This window comes from Enhydra lutris, unplaced genomic scaffold (assembly GCF_002288905.1).
Source record: "Enhydra lutris kenyoni isolate GAN:26980312 unplaced genomic scaffold, ASM228890v2 scaffoldscaffold90, whole genome shotgun sequence".
Taxonomy (NCBI): Eukaryota; Metazoa; Chordata; class Mammalia; order Carnivora; family Mustelidae; genus Enhydra; species Enhydra lutris.
Window position 1 is genome coordinate 6,529,953 of NW_019154174.1, and position 22,533 is coordinate 6,552,485.

Sequence of the window (22,533 nt, forward strand, 5' to 3'; positions counted from 1 at the left end):
TATTTGCTTTTGGTAATAATTAAATAGCTTAGACCAAAGCTGGAACAAAGGTATCTTCGGGGTGCTTGGCTGGTTCAGTCAGTAGAGTATGTGATTCTTGATCTCTGGGTCACAAGATTGAGCCCTAGGTTGGGTGTAACTATCCTAGAAAGTCCTGAGGTTTTTCCCCATAAATTCCAATTACTCTCTAGTAATTGGGTGTATTCAAGTGTTTATTACATTCCTTAGGTAACACCACTGAATAAGAGTTCTGGAAACTAATTCAAGATTATTCCTGAAGACTCACCCAGGGAGTTTACTTGAACCATTTCAATGTAAATACTACATGTTGTCTTAGATCAGGCTCTGAAATATGAAATATGAAAACTCTGGCGAATCACAAACCCATAACTCCCCTATATTTGGGTACATTTTGATACGATCATCAGTGAATTTCCACACGATTTTGGTACGGGTCCAGAAGGTTTTGCCTATTGTCATAGAAAAGTAGCAAATAATAATTACATTGAGCGGGGTTATGTTATTTTTCTCTGTGGACTAGAATAAACCATGCCTGTATCTTCAATTTTACACTCAGTGGTGGTTGGGTTTTTGGGATAATGTCTTTCTCCTCCTACCACAGAGAAGAAACACATCTTCTGCTAAAAATTACGAAGACCAAATTTACCCATAAAAATGTCTTCTTATTTCAGTAAGGACCATCAGGAAAGAAAATGTCTAAAATGAGAAGCAAATCTTCCAGTTTATTATGCCATGTTTTTCAGACCTATTTTTTCCAAAAAAAAGTTTCTAAGTTATCTCATATGAAACTTTCACTAAAGAAAGGAGTTGCTAAATTCTCTGGCTTCTAATCAGCTAAAAGGTATGAGCCTTAGGACAAATTCTTTTTTTTTTTTTTAACTTTTTTCAAAATTCTTTTTTTTTTTAAAGATTTTATTTATTTATTTGACAGAGAGAGATCACAAGTAGGCAGAGAGGCAGGCAGAGAGAGAAAGGGGAGGAAGCAGGCTCCCTGCTGAGCAGAGAGCCCGATGTGGGCCTCGATCCCAGGACCCTGGGACCATGACCTGAGCTGAAGGCAGAGGCTTTAACCCACTGAGCCACCCAGGCGCCCAAAATTCTTTTATTTTTTTTTTTTTAAGATTTTATTTATTTTTTTCTGACAGAGACACAGTGAGAGAGGAAACACAAGCAGGGGGAGTGGGAGAGAGAGAAGCAGGCTCCCCACTGAGCAGGGAGCTGGTTTCGGGGCTCCATCCCAGGCCCCGGCATCATGACCTGAGCCCAAGGCAGACCCTTAACCACTGAGCCACTCAGGCACCCCTTTTTTTTCTGAATTCTTTTTTTATTTTTATTTTCTTCTTCTTCTTCTTCTTCTTTTTTTTTTTTTTTCAAAATTCTTAACAACATTGGAAAAACAACTGTTTAGTGGGAAACAGAAAAAGCTGTCATGGAAATTACCAGAGATGTCCTTCTAGGTGTGTGCATGTATCTGTCTGTGACTTTTTGGTGTGTATAGCCTTTTCAGACTCATCTTGGTGGCCCATATGATTTCAAAAACTTAGTAGGGAAAGCAAATAATGTAAACTATCTCACTGATTTGTTTTCCTTTTTTTTTTTTATTTTAAAAATTTATTTGAAATCGAGGGCACAAGCAGAGGTAGAGGCAGAAGCAGGTTCCCTGCTGAGGAAGGAGCCTGATGCAGGGCTTGACCCCAGGACCCTGGGATCAAAACCTGAGCCAAAGGCAGACGCTTAACAATTAAGCCACCCAAGTACCATGATTTGTTTTACTTTTTATTGTTTTTATTTATTTTCAAGTTTTTAAAAAAATTTTTATTTATTTGACAGACAGAGATCACAAGTAGGCAGAGAGGCAGGCGGAGAGAGAGAGAGAGAGGGGGAAGCTGGCTCCCCGCTGAGCAGAGAGCCAGATGCGGGACTCGATCCCACGACCCTGGGATCATGACCTGAGCCGAAGGCAGAGGTTTTAACCCACTGAGCCACCCAGGCACCCCTTATTTTACTTTTTAAAATGTCACTCCTAGGGGTGCCTGGGTGGCTCAGTTGGTTAAGGGAATGCCTTCGGCTCAGGTCATGAGCCTGGAGTCCTGGGATCGAGTCCCACATTGGGCTCCCTGCTTGGCGGGGAGTCTGCTTCTCCCTCTGACCTCTTCCTTCTCAGGGTCTCTTTCTCTCTCATCCTCTCTCTCTCAAATAAATAAATAAAATCTTTAAAATGTCACTCCTAGGGGTGAGTGGGATCGAGCTCCTGAGTTGGGCTCTGCACTTAGCGCAGGGTCTGCTTGTCCCTCTTCCTCTGTCACTGCCTCCTTGTCCCCGCCTCTCACACACTCTCTCTCCAAATAAATAAAATCTTTGAAACAAAATAAGTAAAATGTCATTCCTAGCAAGTTTAAAGTACATAGGTGGATCATACTGCTCTAGATAATTTCCTTGAAACTTCCATTCAAAAAAAGGTTTTCATATTTATAAATTTCCTTTTAGTTGCCCCACAGAGAAAGTCAGAACTCTTCTTAATAGTTCTACTTGTATCTTCCTGTCAAAATAAGCAAATGAATCTGATATATATTTTTAGCATGCGAGGGTTCAAATCTTTGCATGAACAAGTCAAGCATAAACAAGTTTTGTCAGATTCTTCTGCATATTTGTCGGGAAGCCCCTATTCTGCTACTCTTTCTCGGCCCTTTTTTCTTTTCCTTTGTCTTTAGAATTGAAAACCCTAGGGTCCTGGGTCTTTGAGAAAGGCAATGATGCTGGAATGCCACCATAGTCTTTTACACTACAATTTTCATAAACCAGGTACCAGGATTCAGGGTTGCCTGATTCGTTCCCCTGGGACATCTAACCCATTTGGTGATGATTGTGGCACAATGATGGGAAAATTTCCCACTGTCCCCAGACTCTTCACCCCGTGCCTGTTCAGTTTCCTGACCCTGCCTCCGGGGAGGCCTTGCCCTTCCTGCTCAGACCCAGTGACCTGTGCGGCCCTTTATCAGCCGGTGCATGCAGCTTTTCTCTTAGTGCAGCCCAATTTTCTGCCCAGTATTTACTTTCCAGTTCTGTTTACTGTGACAGCCTCTCCTAGAGACACAAAACCCGAGGGAGGTACACATAGAGGCCCTCCCTATCCTGCTCAAAGAAATAATAAAGCATTTATTTCTTTCTTGAAGCCATATATCTTGAAGGATGGGTGAGAGAGAAAAGGACATTTGCTCATGCCTACTATGTTCCAAGCCAAGTTACAGATGACTTGTAAATGGAAATATCATTTGATATTTACAATTAATCTCCAAGGTCACTTTCTTCTATTCCTGTTTTGAGTGATATGAAGTAGCGGAGTCTTTTCATGCCTCGAGGCCTCTGCTTAGGATGGTGTGGGTTTTGTCCTACAGAATAGCTAGTTGGGACCGAGTGAACTTCAGCTCTTGGGGTGCCTGGCTGGCTCAGTTGGTAAAGCACACAACTTGTGATCTTGGGGTTGTAAGTTCGAACCCCAGGTTGGGAGTAGAGATTGCTTATAAAAAAGAGAAAAAAATAAGAAAGAAAGAAGTTCAGCTCCTGCTCCTTTCCTCAAACCTTGAGCCCTGCTTTGGCTGCACTGGCCTGGAGGAAGGGATGCTTTTCTCTACTTAGCACTGCAGGCTGGAAGTGGTCCAGGTCTGGCCTAATGCCAGAGCACCATCGCTCCACACTGCTCCTCAGGCTCAGTAAACACTCTTGAGAAGAGGGACATTTTCAGCTCTCCCTTCTGAGCTTTGTAGACAGGGCGCCAGCCAAAGTGCAAGGCCAAGACAAGAACCCAGTCAGGCGGTTTCCTCCCTTTTTCTATTCTTGCTGGTCTTGGGCTGACAAACCCTTTTTCAGCTGGGAAACTCCTAGGTGAAATGTCATCACCTCAGGGAAGGCTGACCGATCACATCCTACTCACTGCAAAACGAATTACCCCTCCCACCCTGGTGGTCCCACCCTGTAACATCCTTTCACCGACTTTGCTGGGCTGTTCTGTAAGTCAATTTCTTTTTTGAATTGGTCAATATATATTCATAGTAAGAAATTAAAATATAAAAGAGGATCTAGGGAAAATTGAGTTTTCTTCATACACTTGATCCCAAGTGTCTCAGATTCCTTCCCCAGAAATAACCATTGTCACTAGTTTTTCTTTTCTTCCAGATATTTTATGCATAAAGACACACACATGTGTCAGTTATTCACGCTCCCTCTTTAAGACCCAAATGATAGCACAGTACACACATTGTTCAGCAACTTGCCCCCCCCTGCACCCGACATTAATAATAGAGCTTGGGTATTCTTCGTTATCTGCGCATTTAAATCCACTTCATTTTTAAAAAAAGATTTTATTTATCTATTTGACAGAGATAGAGCACAAGTAGGCAGAGAGGCAGGCAGAGAGAGAGGGGGAAGCAGGCTCCCTGCTGAGCAGAGAGCCCGATGCGGGGCTCCCTTCTAGGACCCTGAGATCATGACCTGAGCCGAATGCAGAGGCTTTAACCCACTGAGCCACCCAGGCGCCCCGTTAAAACCAGTTTTTAACCTGAAGTCCCCACTAGGGGTCTGAGAATAGCATCCAGGTGGTGCAGACTCAGACAGGAAAATATTGCATTTTTATTTTCGCCAACCTCCAATTGACATTTAGCATTTTCTCAATATGATGTCTGAAGTATTAGGCAGTAAGAGAGACTCTAGTTAACTGCAGGCACATGCTCAGTGGCTTCTTGCTCCAGCTGACCCTTGCCCTAATGGAAAGTGGGCCCAGGATGGCCAGAGCCTCCAATTTTCAAGAAAAGCAAGAAGTTTGGATTTTTGCTCTACTTTTAGTGTTGGAAAATAGTTAAAAAAAAATAGAAACAACATGTAGCCTACACAAAACCTGTCTGCAGGCTGCATTTCACACCATTTATCACCTTGGGTCTTCAGGTGAGCAGAGGAAGAGAATTCAGAGGAAGATGACAGATGTACAGTGGGAAAGGTGAGCAGGAATGTCAAGAAAGGAGACTTTAAGGAGGCGTGAGAGATCATAATTTCAGACTGTTACTCCCTGCTGCTCTGCTCCATAGGTGCTCTCTCCCACCCATGCCTTTGGCTTTCCTTCTACCTGTTAGACCCTTTCTTCTCTCTGTTTGGTGGCCTCCTTCTTATCCTATAAGGCCTGGCTTTAATGTTACCAACTCTCCCCTTCTGTGGTTGTCCACCTGATGGATGACTTGCTGTCCCAGCAGAGTTTCCAGAGTTCTCTATTCCTTGTTATAGCACTTACCACATTTGATTCAAGTACACTCTGGGGTCTGTGGGTCTTACCGACATTTCACGCACTGGCTCTAAGGTCCTATGGTTCAGGGACTGGATCTTTTTCATCCTCCTCTCTCCAGGTCTGCCCCATGCTTGGTACATATTATGCAGGGCTTGAGCTGTGTTTGCTGAAGCGTAGACATTAAAGAGCGGGAACTGCTAGCTAGTGGGAACCTTGCTCTGCTCCCTTCTGTATAGCTCTGGGCATGGCTTTGGACCCTTATGTGTCTATTTGCTCATCTGTAAAATGTAATCCTCACATCAACATTTTACTGTGAAGAGTAAGATTAAATTACACTCAAAGCACTCAGAACAGTGTTTGGTTAGTAAGTAGTTTAGTTAGTTTAGCCTTATCATAGTTTAGTTAGTAAGCCTTATCATAGTATTACCCTATTATAAATACGTGTTAGATATATAATAAACATAAAATGATCATTATTAGATATTAATTATGTCATTAATTTGCTTATTTTGTACACTAATGCATCTTCAGTGCCCAGAACAGTGTCTGGAACACTGTAGGTGCTTAGTAAATATTTGTTGAATGAATAAAGTAATGAGTCATCAACTTCCTTTTGTCTTACTCCCTTTGTCCCCTCCCTTGTCCTTCCAGTGTGATAGGTGACAAAGTGTTCAAGAACCAACAGGGCCTAAATCAGGAACTTTATTTTATTTTATTTTTTTAAAGATTTTTATTTATTTATTTGGACAGACAGAGACCACAACTAGGCAGAGAGGCAGGCAGAGAGAGACGGGGAAGCAGGCTCCCCGCGGTGCAGAGAGCCCGACGTGGGGCTCGATCCCAGGACCCTGAGACCATGACCTGAGCCGAAGGAAGAGGCTTAACCCACTGAGCCACCCAGACGCCCCTCAATCAGGAATTTTAGTAGAAGTTGTGGGCATGCCTAGGGCATAGTCCTCAATTGTTTTTCTAGGAAAAAGTGTCAGATCTACAAAGGAAGTTCTGGAACCCAGGTCAAAGGTAATTTGAGAAGGAAAATCTGCTTGGCAAGTGTAACAGGATTAATTTCATTCGTCTTGTTTTATTTAATACTTTAAAATTTCTTTCTCTGGGCCAAGCTGATTAGAGTGCAAGTTGCAAGTTAATTTGAATTTCATTTTTTGTCCTTGTTCTCACAAGGAGTGAACAGGCTTCAGAACACTGCAAAGCGTTCATGTAACTAACAAAAACAGTGTTTGGCAGCCACACAGACCTGGACTGGAATCAGGTTGAACCCTCAATCACTCTATAATCTGGATTGCACTTGGCCTTATTCTGACGTTTCTTGTCTATAAAATGGAGGTACCTTTACTTTCTTCACAAGATGGTGATGGGAAAGCAATCAGTTATCTTTTTTTTCCTTAAGATTTTATTTTTTGAAATATTTTATTTATTTGGGAGGGAGAGAACACATGAGCAGGCTCACGAGCAGGAGAGAGGGGCAGAGGGAGAGGAAACCTCAAGCGGACTCTGGCTGAGCAAGGAGACAATGTGGGGCTGGGTCTCATCACCCTGAGATCATCACCTGAGTGGAAACCAAGAGTCCAATGCTTAACCATTGAGCCAGAGAGGCGCCCCTAAAGATTTTATTTTTAAGTAATCTCTACACCCAACATGGGGCTGGAACTCATAACCCCAAGGTCAAGTCACACGCTCCATTGACCAAGGCAGCCAGGCGCCCCTGATTGTATAATTTGAAAGCACTTAAACTCTCTATAAGTATCAGTCATTGCTGGATCTCCACATTGGTTACTTGGCAGGGCTTTAGGAAAATAAAAAGCTCCTTATCAGTAAAAGGAGTAAGGGAGACCCCTAATCAAATCTCAACGCTGAGGTTCAGAAGGCCTGGGCTTTCCAGTCGAGAGCAAAGTCAAGAGGGTTTGGTGGCAGATCAGTGCTGGACCAGATTGGGACTCAGGGATCCGGAGTAAACTCCATGTTTTCTTTTAGGTCAACCGTCACAATCCACAAATCCTGGTAGGGACTAAGGAAACACAACCCCAAAGGACGACGAAGTGGAAACCGAGACGCAAGGGTGTGTGCTGTCGGGGAAGGAACGTTTGAGCCAGAAAGGGAGGTTGGAGCGGGAGGAACCAAGCGTCTGGTGCAGTGGAAGGGCAATGGGGCGCAGGAGCTTGCCATCCTAAGTGAAAGTGGGGCCCAGTGAAAGGGGCCAGTCAGAAGAATTTCGGTTCCCGCCCCGCGACTCCCGGCTTTGACTACAGTTGCGTCCGCAGACGCCCTGGGCCCCTCGCTCCGCCCCCAGAGGTTAATCAGACCGTACCATACCTTTATAGGGGTGGGGCTATCGTGGGGTAGGCCTGCAGGGCGAGTCAGAGTGTTTTGCCAGAAAAAGTGGGATTATACATGTTACTCTGAAGGTGGTTAGTTAGTATTCTTCCCCTTTGTCTGTTAGAATCCTCCATAATCCCTGAAGAGATGTAGGAGTCCGTCCGTGCTCCCCCCCTCCTTTCCACATTTGGTGCATTCCTCCGCGGTACGTAGGCGGGAGGCGTACATAAACCTCGACGCAGGAGGCGGGGCTGCTCAGTCCTCGAGGCGTCGGTGCTCTGTGGTGTTGGAATTTTGTTGCTTGTCGGCCTGTGCGCGCGTGCGCGGACATGGCCTCAAACGGTATGTAAGGGCGCGAGGCGGCGGTGGCGTGCCAGCCTGGAGCTTCGTTTCCTCTGAGCTGGGCTTTTGTTTTTCGGTGGGACTTGGGCGGCGATCGCGCGTAGGGTCTTCTCGCACCACTGGCGGGAAGCAGCGAGAGGGGTGGAACGGGGAGGCCCGTGTCGCCATTTTGTTTCGCTCCTCTGGCGCCTTGCGCGGGGTAGGGGGGATCTTGCCTTCGCAGTCCCTTTACTTGAGATGAGATTTGAAAGGAACGTTTCTGGGTGATTGGAAACGTGAGACACAGATGGAAATGCTCGGTCCCGAAGCCTTTTTTCCCCTCGTTCCCGGCCGCGAGCTCAGGCCCGCTTTGTCGCAGTGCTGCATCCGGGCACTCGGTGCGCGCACGCGCTCTGCTGGCCCCTCCCCCCTTTCTCGCGGCGCGAACCCCCTCCCGCCTCGTGTTAGTCCTGCTTTTTGTCGCGATACCCTTCGCCGGGGACTCGGCTGCGCGCGTCCGGTGTGGGCCTCGCCCCCGGGGTCCCTCGGGAAGGGGCGGGACCGCCTGGTTCCCGCCTTGGTTGCCACGCGGCCGGGGGCGGAGGCTCGGGATCAGGGCAGTGCGCCCGCTTAACGGTTTGGGGGAGCCCTTGGGGGGGGGTCGTCTAACGGACTTGGGACTGGTCCCGAGGGTTTTGCCGCCTAAATTTCCGCTTTCTGAGGTGGGACCGAAAGAAACGGCTGCCCAAGGCCACACCCTCTCCTGGTCCTTGGCCCTTTTCCTGCGGGGGAAGCGCTTCGTTTCCTGTACTGAGGAGATGGGTTGATCTGGTTGTTGGGCCTTCAGTAGGGCGATTTAAAAGCGCTTTCACTACCTTAGCTTTGCCGAAACTCCCCACAGCCCCGGGGAAGGCAGGGTAGATGAGAAAGTGGAATCATTTGGAGATATGGGCTCGGGACTTGAGTACCAGTTGATTGGCCTTCCAAGGCGAACTGTTTGATGATCCCTGTCATTTGGATTCAAGAGAATTCTCTTGGTTACCTGGCTTTGCACTAAAAGCCCACTTTGCCATTCTCCAAGATGGGGCAGAGGGTGAAGAATGGCCTCATTTGAGATGTACCTATTCGTAAGGCCTTGGTTGAGAGAGAGGAGGCCACATCCACAGGATTGCTGCCTCCAGCTTGCAGTAGAATGTCCCACTTAAGTTTGTGATGTTAGCTTGACTGTTGGTGATACCTTTCTACAGAGTGGGCAAGAAAATAAAATACGTGTAGATTTGTGGAGTTCCTGACATGAGTTAAATATTCAGAAAATTGTAGTTTTCTAACAAGATTCCATTGTTTTTTCCCCCAGTGGTAAGACTTACCGGTTTGTAAAAGTTTGGTTTTCCTTTCATCATTTCATTCCTTTCAATTTCCTTGATTATGACCTGCCAGCTTGTCCTTCCTCTCACGAGGAAATTTTTGCCTTTCTTGCAACATAGTTGATATTATCTCCGGGCCCCAGGGCTTGAGTTAAGAAATTTAATTCTATTCGACTCTCAGGGATGGCTGAAGGTAATGTAATTGTGTTTTCTTTTGCAGACTATACCCAACAAGCAACCCAAAGGTGAGTGTCATTTCAGGGTTTCCAGTTTGTAGAGTGGCAAGGGGTGGCTAAGGTATCTTTTCCTGACTGAACCGTTATTCTTTTTATATAGTTATGGGGCCTACCCCACCCAGCCTGGGCAGGGCTATTCCCAGCAGAGCAGTCAGCCCTATGGACAGCAGAGTTACAGTGGTTACGGCCAGTCAGACACTTCAGGCTATGGCCAGAGCAGCTACGGTTCTTCTTATGGACAGACCCAGAACAGTGAGTCTTTTTTAGTGGGCTACCCCGCCTCTTCCTGTTCTTTTTGAATGTAGCTTTTCTTAATTTTAAGCAGTGCTGAAATGTTGAAACTTTCTTTCTCTCCAGTTAGTCTGTAACCCTTAAAAGTTTGTGGAGTCTGAATCTTTCCAGACAAACACTTAATTGGTTCGTAATTCTGGTTCCTTTTATTTTTGACTTTTTAATCTTTCTGTTTATGCTCTCCTTTTCCCCATTTCCCCTCCACAATGAAATGTGGGGGAGAGTATTCCCTAAAGGGAGAGTTTTAGGCTTTTCATACAGGGAGGGGGTGATTTTCATTATGATGTTTGAATTTAGGCTACTATATATCGTGATGATACACAAGGGTTAGAATTTGCCCTTAGGTCCTGATATGTAAATAATGTGGGTTGTCGTGTTTGTACTACACATCTGTAAGCAGGTTAAAAAGTTGTTAATGAATAGGAATTTTCTTGGGTTATGATTAGTAGTGGTCCTGAAGACTGGCTTCGGGATAGGTGGGATGAGAATGGCACTAATTAATACTAATAAATTAGTATTAGCTTTACGGTGGAAGGGGAAGGGCATCTTCGACCAAGATATAAAAGATTCCCAAGCAGCTTTTAAAAGGCTGACTTTTCAAGTACGGGGAGCATTAGGATGTGTATGTTTTCTTCAACCTGTTCTGTCGCTTTTCTCATAGTCTTTGTGACTTTTCTTTTCCTCATAGCAGGCTATGGCACTCAGTCAGCTCCCCAGGGATATGGCTCAACTGGTGGCTATGGCAGTAGCCAGAGTTCTCAGTCATCTTATGGGCAACAGTCCTCTTATCCTGGCTATGGCCAGCAGCCAGCTCCTAGCAGCACCTCGGGAAGGTAAGAAATTTTGAGGGGAAGACTTGGAATGTGGTTAGGGCTGAATTGATAAGGAATGGTGCGTCAGCAACAGGAGCAATTAGGAGTAATTGTCGGGGGAGGGGGTAGGAATCTTTGAAATGGGGGTTGGGTACAGAGATGGGATGTGCCAAACATGAAGTTTTAGACCTGCTGGCATTATGATTCTGTTTTTTTTTTTTTTTCTTTTTCCTTAGTTATGGTAGTGGTTCTCAGAGCAGCGGCTACGGGCAGCCCCAGAGTGGGGGCTATGGCCAGCAGTCTGGCTATAGTGGACAGCAGCAAGGCTATGGACAGCAGCAAAGCTCCTATAATCCCCCTCAAGGCTATGGACAGCAGAACCAGTACAACAGTAGCAGTGGAGGTGGTGGCGGAGGGGGTGGTGGAGGTGAGGGGTCTTCAGCTTTGTCTCATCTCTATTTTCTGTAGAGATTTCTATACACTGCTTGGCCCCTTGCCCTAAAAGGTTCTTAAAATTTTTGCATTCTTGTTTCTCATCTGGCTTTATTTTCATTGTCTTACATCTTTTGGCAGTGTTTAATGGCAATGTGCATTTTTTTCTTTAAAGAATCCTTTCTCTCCTGACAGGTAACTACGGCCAAGATCAGTCCTCCATGAGTGGCGGCGGCGGCGGTTATGGCAATCAGGACCAGAGTGGTGGTGGCGGTGGCTACGGGGGAGGCCAGCAGGACCGTGGGGGCCGCGGCCGGGGCGGTGGCGGTGGTTACAACCGTAGCAGCGGTGGCTATGAACCCAGAGGTCGTGGAGGTGGCCGTGGAGGCAGAGGCGGCATGGGGTAGGTGTTCTTGTGAGCTAGGGAGTAACTAACATCAGTGGGGAGTGTGGAGGGTTGCATGAATCTCCCTTGAAGCTCAGTTTCTTAGTGCATGGTTAGTTTTATTCTAGGGATCTATGAGGGTTTGGAGTTGGGGGCATTGGTGGTTTCTTTGTACATTCCCATTTTTTGGAGAGAATTTGGGAGCCTGAACTCGTATCACCCACACCTCTGAATAGAGATTTGAGTACTGACATTTGTATATCCAAAGAAAAGGGAAAAAATACATAAGTGTATATGGATTGGGAGTCATTGATATCCTAGGCAAGAAACATGGAAGTAAAGTCTACTTTTTCTGCAAAGGAAACTGATGATCCCACTCCTGGTAATAGGGAAACTTGTTACATGTATTCCCATGTGTCCTCTAAAGGAGTTGTTAATGCTTAACCTGATGACTTCAGCTTCCAGGAGTTGGCTACTCTTCCCGTATTCTGTAGTCATTTGAATCCATGAGCTTGATTTGTAGTAATTTTGACTGGCAGTAATGATTTTGTGTGTGACTCGGTTTATGGGGCTGTCTGAAGTGTGCAGACCTTTTGGACAAAATAACACTTGACAGTGGTATCTGATCTATTTGCTCCACTGTCCCCTTCCCTGGTTACTTGTCCAGCTGGACCTTCTCTTTCTTCCCCTTCCCGCTGTAGCTGATTTTGAAGTAAAACCTTAGATTTGATGTTAAAGCATTGGTCAAATCTGTTGGTAAATATGATTGGAAGGACCCTCCTGTGTCTCCCTTTGAAAAGGGGGGGAATGTCAGTGTGTTAACTCCTTTTTTGGAAAAAGTAGGTTTTTTAAATGAGGTTGTATGTGGTAAGTATTCAGAGGTGGGTGGGGGCAATCTCAAAAACTGTACAAAAATAAGGAAAACTCTGTTGTGTGCGTGTGTTTAATGCAAAACTTTAAAAAGAAAAAAAACTGTTATGTGACTGTTAACTTGCTCTGCATTTTATGTGCCACAGGTATGAAAGGTGACATTGCAAAATACTCCGCTCTTCTCGCAGTGTAGAAGGGGTGACCCCGGGGGTGGGGGGAGATCAAAAACAGCTCAGTAGTTAGGATAGGGCTTAGCTAAGTTTGTCTTGCTTTAAGGGGACATTGCCTTTGGTTTTGACTTTTTATGGAATGGGGTTGGGTCTGCTTGCTGCTTTCAAAGCAAAAACCACAAAAATGTGTTCAGGGCTACCCCAGCCTGGTGTGAAATGTCTTCTGGGTGAATTGGGGTAGGGTTTTTAAACCAACTACTGGGTTGTCAACCACTCACGACAAGAGGAATAAACATCTGCTACGTCGGAAGAACCACCAAGGAAAAATGGGTCATTTTTTTTTCAGAGGAAATAGATACATAACCTTTTAAAAGCAAAATCCTTAAAAACTGTGTCTGAGAAATTGCACACGTGTGTGTGACATGCTCAAAGGTCAGACAAGGGGTGGTCAGGAAGGGGAATGTATTTTAGTAGCCACTTGTATCTTTTTCCCAAAACACCTACCCATGTTTGGGGAATGTTAAACAAAAACAAAAACAAAAAAACGCCCTTTTGTAGCCGTTGGAAGCTTCATGTCCTTTCTTCTAACTTGTCTTCTCCAGCGGAAGTGACCGTGGTGGCTTCAATAAATTTGGTGGTAAGTGAACAGAGTTTCCAAAATTCCCAACTCCCAGCAATGCTTTGTCTGATTGTTCATTTGCAGATGTCTTAGCGTGTTTTAAGTGTCAAAGGTTTTGAAGTGTCCAGAACCACCTCCAGAAAGGGGTGGGGTAGAATGCCACCTGCTGCCAGATGTGTGCTAAACCTGGAGGCAGGCGGGGTAAGACTCAGCAGTCGTCTGGTGCCAAATTGGTTTGACCCAGGTTAAAAAGAGGTGTTCAGTAGGCCTCTGACAGGAGTGTTGCCACCTCTGGCACTTAGTGACCACCATTACGAAAAACTGGAGAGTGTGTGTTGGAACACATGGTGCCAACTTGGCTTTAGGATCCTTTTGATCAGTGTCTCCAAGGTTAGTGTGTGTGTGTGTGTGTGTGTGTGTGTGTGTGTGTGTGTGTGTGTGTAACAACCTCCAAATGTTTGAATTCTGGAAGGGGGATGTGAAATGCTGTCCTGCCCTGAGGATGGTGAAGTTGGTATATATTTATTATATATTAAATGCTGAATGGTGTCAATGCAATTCTACATATATGTGCTTAAACTCAACTAAGACGGGCAAATAGAAACTAGCTCTGGGAAGGAAGGTGTGGATTACTATACTACAAGAAAGGTTTGGGAGCATGTGTGGCTCATGGGAAATAACCAGGTCTTAACAGCACAAACTGAATTCATGGAAAAATGGCAAATTTGAGAAGTCTCCCAGTAAGCTGGAACTTTTCTGGTTTGGTTAACTAACAAAAAGGTTTCTTGATTTGTCTCAACATTTAAAGCCAAAGGCTTGGGTTCATGATTTAGGTGTCATTTGAGTGTGGGTACACTATATATGGTGGATTCAGAGAAACTTTGGTCAAAGATGGTCTCTGGAAAAAAAATAGAGGCTGCATTATGGAAATAAGATTTCTGGTCTGTTCCCTGGGACATGCTTTAAAAATACAATAGTTATTATGTATGTTTTTTTTATTTTCATGTGGTTGGGGAAACAACATGGTTTTAAGAATGGTTTGTAAAGATGAAATTAAAAATTGTTTCACAAGGGATAAGTGTCTTTGGTGGTAAAGTTTGGAGAAACTGGATGGATGCATATCACATTGCTGGTGGTGAGCCCATTTCTCTCTGGGGTGAGAGAATAGGGCCAAGCTATGAGTTGGTTTTGTTAACTGCAATGGGTCTCCCTCCTGACCCCTCCAGTCTGTGCTGAGGACATTTCCCAGCCTGAGCTGGGGGAGGCAGAATTTTCTGAAGTGTGGAGTTGTTCCTGTGGGGATTCAAGTTACATACAGATCTTAAGAAAAGGGGCCTGTGTCTTCCCCAGCCCTGTCTAGGATTTTCTCTCGGTAGGCAACCCAGGACAGGGTTTGGATGAGGCTATGAGCACTTACCTGAAAATTTTGCAAGAGTTTGAATTGGTGTTAATTTTTTTCCTTATCTGTCTCTCCCTGTTGACTAACAGCTTCTCTTTCCTTGTTTTTTTTTTTTTTTTTTTTTTTTTCATGTCACTTAAGGCCCTCGGGACCAAGGATCACGTCATGACTCTGGTGAGTCCATAGGTGGCATGAAAGAACAGCTAATGTGGTATTGGGACTTTTCTGGGCTGTTCTTTGACACTTCAGAAATCTGAAAAAGAGCAGGGGTAGAGAGGTGCCTAGGTGGCTCGGTTGTTAAACTGCCTTCTGCTCAGGTCATGATCCAGGGTCATGGCATCAGCCCCACATTGGGCTCCTTGCTCTGGGGTGGGGTGGGGGGAGTCTGCTGCTCCCTCCGTCTCTGCCTGCCACACCCCATTTGTGTGCACTGTCTCTGTCAAATAAACACGTAGAGTCTTTAAAAAAGAAGAGGGGCGCCTGGGTGGCCCAGTTGGTTAAGCATCTGTCTTTAGCTTATGTCATGATCCCCTGGGGTCCTTGGTAGAACCCAGGGTTAAGCTCTTTGCTCATCTGGGGAGTCTGCTCCTCCCTTGCCCTCTGCCTGCTCCTCTCCTTGAGTGTGTTCTTTGTCAGAATGAATGGATAAAATCTTAAAAAAAAAAAAACAAACGGGTAGAGCAGGAAGAAAATGAAGGGAAGGGAGTTTAGGTGTAGTCATAATCAATAGTGATTTTCTTTTTAAAGATTTTATTTATTTATTTGACAGAGATCACAAGTAGGCAGAGAGGCAGGCAGAGAGAGAGAGGAGGAGGAGGCAGGCTCCCTGCTGAGCACAGAGCCCGATGCTGGGCTCGATCCTAGGACCCTGGGATCATGACCTGAGCCGAAGGCAGAGGCTTTAACCCACTGAGCTACCCAGGCGCCCCTTAGTAGTGATCTTTAAATGAGTATCCGAAATATCTCCTCAGTGGTTTCTTTCCCCAGCAACTTAGTAGGTCTGGGAGGATCCTGATAATCTGTATTTCTAAAAAGTCCAAGGAGATGGTGATATATGTGTGTGTAGACCATGTTCTGGTACTGCTGATTTAAAGCTGTGGATTTTAAAAATGTGGATCGTGACCAAAATAGTAAATGCAAAAGACCCATAAAGGGAAGGATTTAGTCTCTTTTGGTTGTGTGTTGGATTTTAGTGTAAAAAAGGTTTCCTATCTTGGGTCTTCTTTTGAAAATCACAAACACTGGTGTACTTAGTGTGTGATCTTGCAGTGAACTCCTGAGCCCTGGGTTTCTTCTATGGATATTAACACATTTCAAGGGATAGTTAAAAATTAAATTTAAATTTGTGAAATGGCTTAGCATATAGCCACTTAAACAATAGAAGGGAAGTGGATTTTTTTTTCCTTATTTGTCTTACCTTAAATCAGATTGGTTTCTTCAGAATTTTTTTCTTTGAAAGTTTAATATCCAGTATTAAAGTTGGGTTAAGAGTCACTGACTTGTTTTACTTTTGCTGGTTTTCTTCAAATTCACATTTTGTTTTTTTGTTTTTTATTCAAGCAGAACAGGATAATTCAGACAACAACACCATCTTCGTGCAGGGCTTGGGCGAAAATGTTACAATTGAGTCTGTGGCTGATTACTTCAAGCAGATTGGTATTATTAAGGTACTGTAGAACATAGGGTGCTTCTCTGTTCTGCAGGCTTTTAGATCTCACACATTAGTAAAAATAAAAAAGTCTTAAATGTTGTTCTCTCAACTTGTTGAGGAAAGAGTATTAGATGTTGCCATTTTCTAAAAGGAAAGCACACTTCACACAGAAAAGCGTAGTTGATTAAAGAAAAAAAAAAGTGCCCTAAACTTTGTAGTTTTATTGGTAAACATAAAGTGAGAGATTGTTGTAATGACTTTAATTCAAGTTACATGTGAGATAGGAAACAGTAACAGGGAAGGGAGGAGTTGAAATATGGTTATGATAAACCTCAGGTTCTTGAGAAGGAAGGTGGGTCGTCCCATCATCTAAGACTCATGTTATCTCATGTTGCTTTTTTTCAGACAAATAAGAAAACAGGACAGCCCATGATTAATCTGTACACAGACAGGGAAACCGGCAAGCTGAAGGGAGAGGCAACAGTGTCGTTTGATGACCCACCATCTGCTAAAGCAGCTATTGACTGGTTTGATGGTATGTATGAGGAGGCTGGGGGTGGGGGGTGGTGGGATAGGGCAACTAGCCTTGGGAACAAGGTTACATTTTGAAGGTTCCTTTTAGTCTCCCAATACTTTGTCTGCTCCTTTAGTGTATATACACTTGACCATAACACAGGTTTAGGGCTGCCCGACCCCTGTGCAGTTAACAAATCTGTATATAACTTGACTTACCCAAAACTCAAATCATATGCCTCCTTTTGACTAGAAGCCTTAGTAATTAGTTGATAAACACATACTTTGTATTGAATATTGAACTTAAGACAGGTATAAAGAGAAAATTCATTTAATGTACTGTGCTGTATTGAAAAAAGCTCTGCATGTAAGTTCTAACCCATGTTCAAGGGTAAACTGTTGTCTTTGGTTTATATGTCATCTGATTGTAAATCTTTACAGGAAGGTGTAGAGTCTTGGATTGTACTAAACTTGGTTTTGGATCCACAAGTCTTTTTTTTTTTAAAGATTTTATTTATTTACTTGACAGAGATCACAAGTAGGCAGACAGGCAGGCAGAGAGAGAGAGAGGAGGAAGCAGGCTCTCCACTTAGCAGAGAGCCCGATGCGGGACTCGATCCCGGGACCCCGGGATCATGACCTGAGCCGAACGAAGGCAGAGGCTTTAACCCACTGAGCCACCCAGGCTCCCCTGGATCCACAAGTCTTAATAGAAGGTCTCTTTTTATATCTTTACTTCATTAGGTAAAGAATTCTCTGGGAATCCTATCAAGGTCTCATTTGCTACTCGGCGAGCAGACTTCAATCGGGGCGGTGGCAATGGTCGTGGAGGCCGAGGGCGAGGAGGTGAGCTTCTTGCTGCTGGTGTAAAGAGGTGATGGGTAGAGTAAGGAGAGGGAAAGGAGGTTAGGCTAATCAAACTTGGAAGGGGAGCAGACCCATATTTCTGTCTTTACTAGGACCTATGGGCCGTGGAGGCTACGGAGGTGGTGGCAGTGGTGGCGGTGGCCGGGGAGGATTCCCTAGTGGAGGTGGTGGTGGCGGCGGCCAGCAGCGAGCTGGTGACTGGAAGTGTCCTAATCCGTGAGTGAAATTTTTTTTTCTTAGTCCTGTAAATGTGTGCCATTTGATATTAGAGTTGGGATGTTTTCTAGACAAATGTCAAGGTCACAGCGAGGGGGATGGATTTGGCTGAGAGCTTACCTAATTAAGGTTGTTACAGTGGGAAAGATACTGGACTGGGTTCAGTAATCTGTAGTTTTTGTTTCTGGTTCTCCTCCTGAGAAGCTTTTTTTTGCCTTTTTGAGGCCCCTGTTTCTTCACTGTTCTCTCTAAGGTCACTGGACTCTTTTCCTAATTCTTGGTCTTGTTTACTCCCACCCTTCCAAACTAATTTTCTTTCTTTTTCTCAGTATATGTGAGAACATGAACTTCTCCTGGAGGAATGAATGCAACCAGTGTAAGGCCCCTAAACCAGATGGCCCAGGAGGGGGACCAGGAGGCTCTCATATGGGTAAGAAGGGACAGAGCTGATGATGAGGAGTTGGGATCACAAAGCCTCCCCACCCCCATGAAGATTATTTATTATAGGCGGGGGGTAGGGGAAGCAAGCCAATTCCACGCTTAGTGTCTATGCTCAGTGTGGAGCTTGAAGCAAGGCTCAGTCCCACAACCTTGCCTGACCTGAGCTAAAACCAAAAGTCAGATGCTTTTAACTTGGCTGGGCCACCCAGGTGCCCCCAGAAAGCCCTTAACTTTAAGCAGGGAGGTTTACAGGAAGTGTAGGAAGGATTAGGGGGGCATGTGGTCTGTCATATTTCTTTTGTCCTAGGGGGTAACTATGGAGATGATCGTCGTGGTGGAAGAGGAGGCTATGATCGGGGCGGCTACCGAGGCCGAGGCGGGGACCGTGGGGGCTTCCGAGGGGGCCGGGGTGGTGGGGACAGAGGTGGCTTTGGCCCTGGCAAGATGGACTCCAGGTAAGACTCTAAATTAAATGAGGGCTTGACTGGAAATTTGTTAAACCAAAGTGGGGAGGGAGCGAGGGAGGGTGAGAGAATTACTTAGGGGAACTAATCTGTAGATGCACGTTTACATTCTTTACTTGTAAAGGTGAGACTTTTCTTGGGAGTGGGTTAGCAGGAAAAGATGGGATTTTGGGGGTTTGGTGGATGGAGAGGTTGGCAACTGAGACCTAATAGATACTCTTTTTTGCAGGGGTGAGCACAGACAGGATCGCAGGGAGAGGCCGTATTAGCTTGGCTCCTGAGGTTCTGCAACAGCTTTTCTTCTTGTACCCAGTGTTACCCTCATTATTTTGTAACCTTCCAACTCCTGATCACCCACGGGTTTTTTGTGTCGGACTATGTAATTGTAACCGTACCTCTGGTTCCCATTAAAAACCAACGTTTTAGTTAAACTTTTTTCCTCTTCCCCCTCTTCACTCCACTGGAGGATTGATATCTGGGTCAGGAATGTGGGGAGTTTTTCTCTTTCAGATGGTCCTGCCTAGCAGGAACTGGAATAATTTGTTTCTGCTTAGCAGGAACTGGAATAAAGTGTTTGATACTTGGTCCAGGGGAGAAAAAGTCAAGTGGCATCTTTGAAAGTAGAGATTAAAACTTTTTTCTAATGGCAAAAATTGGATGTGTGAATGGGGTAAGTGAAGAACATGCGGTGTCATGACTGTGGCCTTGTATGTTCAACTGTGTGCGAGTTTGTCTTTTACCACATTTATTTACATGCTGGTCTTAGCTTACTATTCTATCAGTTTGATTTACCCTTTTTAAGGTTCTTGGCTCTTTTGACACTTTTCTAAGGGTGGGGCTCAAATAAATTAGATTGGCTTTTGGGGCAGTATTCAGATTGACAGTTTTCAGATTAGCCAGCACCTAGCTAGCTAAATTGGATCTTTGGGACCTTTAGGATGGAGTGTATACCTATTTCATGGCAGAGGTTCTGTGGCCTCAGGAGATAGGAGAGGCAGGAGGCAGGAGATGGAGTGCATGGGTATTTGGCTCTCAGAATCAGAAGATGGTAGAGCCAAGATTGAGGCCTAGTCTTAGGAATTAATTTTCATTCCTTAGCATTTGGTTCTGAGATCACTGTTCTTAAAGGAGTCAAAATGCTATCTCAAAACCTTCATTTGCTTAGGTCTTTTTTCTTTTTTTTTTTTTAAAGATTTTTTTTTTTTTTTTTAAATTTATTTGACAGATCACAAGTAGGCAGAGAGGCAGGCAGAGAGAGAGGAGGAGGAGGCAGGCTCCCTGCTGAGCAGAGAGCCCGATGCGGGGCTCGATCCTAGGACCCTGGGATCATGACCTGAGCTGAAGGCAGAGGCTTTAACCACTGAGCCACCCAGGCGCCCCAGGTCTTTTTTTTTTTTTTTTTTTTTTTAATTTAAAGCCAATAAATTTTTATTTAAGGAGTTTTTACATGTGATTCCTTCCGCTGCCAGTAGCTGCCAGTCACCATAGTTCCTCCAAAGTCAGAATCATAATCTTCAAAATAACCCTTTTTAAAAGATCTTGATCAATACACAGTTGTCACTGTCACTCCTGTATAACAGGAACATAAAGTAAGGTTCCATTTCCAGAGATGATCATGTAAACTGAAGCCAGCCTCCCTCTCCTAAATCTGTAATACTACAAGTTGCATGGTTGTTAGCAATACAGAAGGATTTAGCAGATGTTCAATATACTAGCACTGTTCAATATACTAGCCGTGTATGGTCAGATGAGAATATGAAATACGACCATTACCAAATCACGTATGGCTTGTGTTAAGTTTATACTGGACAGTGCTGATCCTAGGCAGTGGAAGTAGAACAGTTGATAAAATGTTCCCAATAGGCTGAATGCTAGCAAGGTAGCAGAAAACCTAGTGGGAAGATGTTTTTATGGTTGTGTCCACAGCAAATGAGCAACTGCGTTCTCAAAGCCTTGGTAATGACTATCATTTGCTCAGGTCTTAAAGAGGTTGCTAAGTTTGAGGGAAGAGGGTTGGGAATGAGTTGATAAGGTTAGCTGGGAAAGGAAGGTAGAGGTAGGTAGCTCCTTGTAGTTGAAGGTGAGTGCTCTGCCCATTTTCCTGAAGGTGGGGCTTGGGTAGGAGCTATTAGGAGACTGTTGCTTCATAACCTGCCTAGACTTAGGGCTGAAGTCACGGTATTTTGAGATTTTAGGAGGGTGTTGGGAGATAAAGGGTAGGGCTAATGAGTTAAAACCTTAGACATTTCTCCTCTGCTTTACCATATGGCTTTCCTGACTCCCAAAATCTTTTTTTTTCCAAAGAAATAATATTTATTTTTTTTTTAAAGATTTTATTTATTTCAGACAGAGATAGGCAGAGAGACAGGCAGAGAGAGAGGAGGAAGCAGGCCCCCCGCTGAGCAGAGAGCCTGATGCGGGGCTCGATCCCAGGATCCCAGGATCACGACCTGAGCTGAAAGTAGAGGCCTCAACCCACTGAGCCACCCAGGTGCCTCTAGTATTTATTTTTTTTTTAAAGATTTTATTTACTTATTTGACAGATCACAAGTAGGTAGAGAGGCAGGCAGAGAGAGAGAGAGAGAGAGAGAGAGAAGCAGACTCTCTGCTGAGCAGAGAGCCCAATGTGGGACTCGATCCCAGGACCCTGAGATCACGACCTGAGCCGAAGGTAGCGGCCCAACCCGCTGAGCCACCCAGGTGCCCCCAAAATCTTTTTTTTTCCCCCCAGCTAAGAGTCTTGAGTTTCGAAGACTTGTTTGACCTGTCAGAAGCCTAGTTTGTGGCGTTCCTGGGACTCTTCTTTGGGAGGTGCTTTCTTCTCTGTTGAAAGTTGTCAAGTGTGTTGAAGGTGTTTCCTAGAGAAGGATGCTTCAAATCTGGTGACAAGGCAGGGAAGTGATTGCCTTGTAAAAAGTAGTAGTTACTTTACTCTCCCTCCTGAGTAAGGGTGCTTAGTAACCAAGAGTAGGTTGAGAATGGATGAAGTTCTTCCAAGCAATCCTTTGGTTTGGCTGTTGAATTTGGTACATGTGAGAAGCCCTCATTTAGAGCCAAGGATGTGGCGGTTCTTGGTGTGATCAGGCTGCCTTTACTGTTGCTTTTTTTTTTTTTTAAAGATTTTATTTATTTGACAGAGATCACAAGTAGGCACAGAGGCAGGCAGAAAGAGAGGGGGAAGCCAGCTCCCCGCTGAGCAGAGAGCCCCAAGCAGAGGGCCCCATGCGGGCTCAATCCCAGGACCCTGGGATCATGACCTGAGCTGAAGGCAGAGGCTTTAATCCCTCTGAGCCACAGGCGCCCCACATTCACTGTTTCTTTGATCTCTTTGCTTAAATGATTGGTTTGAATGACATGGTATCTCTGAGAAGTTTGTTTCTGCTTCACCTAATAGAGTTCTAGTGTTAGGGTTCAGTTGTGGTTCCCGGATCCCTGCTGCAGGGGGTGAGGGAGGTTGGAGCTCCTTGTGAATTTGATTACTGACTTGGGACTGTTAGTATTACAATTTAAACATCCTTGAAAGGGCTTAGTGATCGGCCTTTTTTTTTTTTTTTTTTTAATTTTAAATATTTTTATTTGAGAGCAGGAGAGCCAGGAGCGGGAGGAGGGGCTGAGGGAGAGGGAGGCCAGCAGATTCCCTGAGTGGGGAGCCTGATGTGGGGCATGGTCTCAGGATCATGACCTGAGCCAAAATTCTTCAACTGACTGAGCCACCCAGGCGCCTGGTGATTGGCCTTGCTTTTTTCTAAGATTTTATTTATTTGGGGCACCTGGGTGGCTCAGTGGGTTAAAGCCTCTGCCTTCGGCTCAGGTCATGATCCCAGGGTCCTGGGATAGAGCCCCATATCAGGCTCTTCA

At 44.9% G+C, this 22,533-nt stretch overlaps 1 protein-coding gene across 7 annotated transcripts; it reads left to right on the forward strand.

Annotated features, from left to right (window-relative positions):
- The first annotated feature begins 7,883 nt into the window (after positions 1–7,883).
- On the forward strand, positions 7,884–19,267 carry LOC111162225 (FUS RNA binding protein). 7 transcript variants are annotated; one of them, XM_022526477.1, is made up of 15 exons: positions 7,884–7,966; positions 9,530–9,554; positions 9,646–9,797; positions 10,528–10,669; positions 10,885–11,075; positions 11,276–11,483; positions 13,108–13,142; positions 14,665–14,697; positions 16,084–16,190; positions 16,580–16,709; positions 17,432–17,533; positions 17,647–17,770; positions 18,100–18,200; positions 18,519–18,666; positions 18,905–19,267. In XM_022526477.1, exons 1-15 carry the CDS (start codon positions 7,954–7,956, stop codon positions 18,942–18,944), a joined length of 1,551 nt encoding a protein of 516 aa, XP_022382185.1. In that variant the 5' UTR covers positions 7,884–7,953; the 3' UTR covers positions 18,945–19,267. The 7 variants fall into 7 exon arrangements, with proteins under 7 accessions (XP_022382185.1, XP_022382186.1, XP_022382183.1 ...); XM_022526478.1 differs by having other exon boundaries at positions 16,087–16,190; XM_022526475.1 differs by having other exon boundaries at positions 7,895–7,966; positions 10,525–10,669.
- The last annotated feature ends 3,266 nt before the right edge of the window (positions 19,268–22,533 follow it).